Raw genomic sequence first — 1,391 nt, forward strand, 5'->3', positions numbered from 1 at the left:
CTATAAATCACCCAGTTCCAGATATTTATTATAAGCAACAGAAATGGATTACTACAGTTTACCAAAAATTTAGATTCCATAAAACCCCATGCTGCTAAATTTGACTGACTTAAAAAAAAACAAAAAAAAAAAACACCACTTAGGGTCCCTACCCAGCAAATAAAAATACTGGCTATCCATATGAAATCGGGGTTTCGGATAAACTACGAATAAACTTTCAAAGCAAGTATGTCCCGTGCAGCATTTGGGGACATGCACTAATACACTAAAAGTTATTGGTGGTTCATGCGAAATTCAAAATTCACCGGGCGTCCTGTGTTTTGGTAGCAGCTCAGCCTCAGAAACGAGTGTCGTCCTTATCACGGGGATCCGACACGTCCTTTCCTCACTCCCTGCGACCCGACCATCGGCGGGTCCCGNGGCCCCCGCCAGCTGTGCCTTCGGACAGACTCGCCTCCCCCGTTCTGGGCCCCCCGCCCCCACCTTGTCCTCGCCAGAGCGGCCCAGACCACCCCGGGGGCAGCGGGCTGGGATCTGCCCTTCGTCACAGTCGCACGCACTCTGCTGGCCGGGGACCCACAGCCCGCTCGGGCGCGGCGCAGGAGGCAGAGGTGCCCAGAAGAGACCCCCGTGGGGACGCGGGGCTCCGCTTGGCCCCCTGTGGGTGCGCGGAGGCCGCCCCAGACCCTCGGGCCCGCAGCCCGGCCCGCCCCGCCTACCTGCCTTGCGTAGCAGGCCGATCTGCGAGCCGTTGAGGGCCATGTAGTCGCAGTCGGTGACGACCCGCACGCGCACCCCGCGCTGGTGCAGCAGCTGCACGGCCCGGCCTAGCTGCGGGCTGGAGAAGGCGAAGAGGCAGAGCTCCAGGCTGGCGCGGGCGGCCANGCGCCTGTGCGCCCCGCGGCCACGCGCCACGTGCCGGGCCACGAGCCCGCGCCTACTAGTCACGTGCCGCCTGCAGCCACGCCCCCTCCTGGCAACAGCCACACGCCTGGGCCGCCCCCTGCTCCGCCTACTGCTGGGCCCCCATGCCACGTGCCAGCCCCGCCCCCACCAACCACGTGCTGGGATGCCCCACCCCCTCACGGACCGCCCCTGCTAAATCTCCCTGCCTCCCTCCTAGAGTGGAGTGGACTTACTGACTACGGAAAGGGAAAGCCAGTAACTTCACAGTGGAGAAACCCTGTCCCCACCGTTGTCATGTGCACGTCATCTACCTCTGATGAAATGTGATGAGAAAGGCCCTTCACCTCCATGGTGTTCTATCCCAAAACCCGTAACCCCAGCTCAGGCGTGAGGAGAAAGCCCACGTTGGAGGACCTTGTACGGGATACCTGGCCAGCATTCCTCCAGACTGCCAGGTCGTGGAAAATAAGGACGGACTGAGAAAA

At 60.7% G+C, this 1,391-nt stretch overlaps 1 protein-coding gene across 1 annotated transcript in view; it reads right to left on the reverse strand.

Annotated features, from left to right (window-relative positions):
* PLD6 (phospholipase D family, member 6) overlaps positions 1 to 1,030 on the reverse strand; it is a 4,713-nt gene extending 3,683 nt beyond the window's left edge. The window contains exons 1-2 of the mRNA XM_008584262.1: positions 1,017 to 1,030; positions 720 to 973 (exon numbers count right to left, since the gene is read on the reverse strand). Coding sequence (XP_008582484.1) covers positions 720 to 973; positions 1,017 to 1,030 — 268 coding nt within the window. The remainder of the gene's footprint in view (positions 1 to 719; positions 974 to 1,016) is intronic.
* Between the last annotated feature and the right edge of the window lie 361 nt (positions 1,031 to 1,391).

The sequence above is a fragment of the Galeopterus variegatus genome, unplaced genomic scaffold (genome assembly GCF_000696425.1).
Source record: "Galeopterus variegatus unplaced genomic scaffold, G_variegatus-3.0.2 Scaffold3190, whole genome shotgun sequence".
Lineage (NCBI taxonomy): Eukaryota > Metazoa > Chordata > Mammalia > Dermoptera > Cynocephalidae > Galeopterus > Galeopterus variegatus.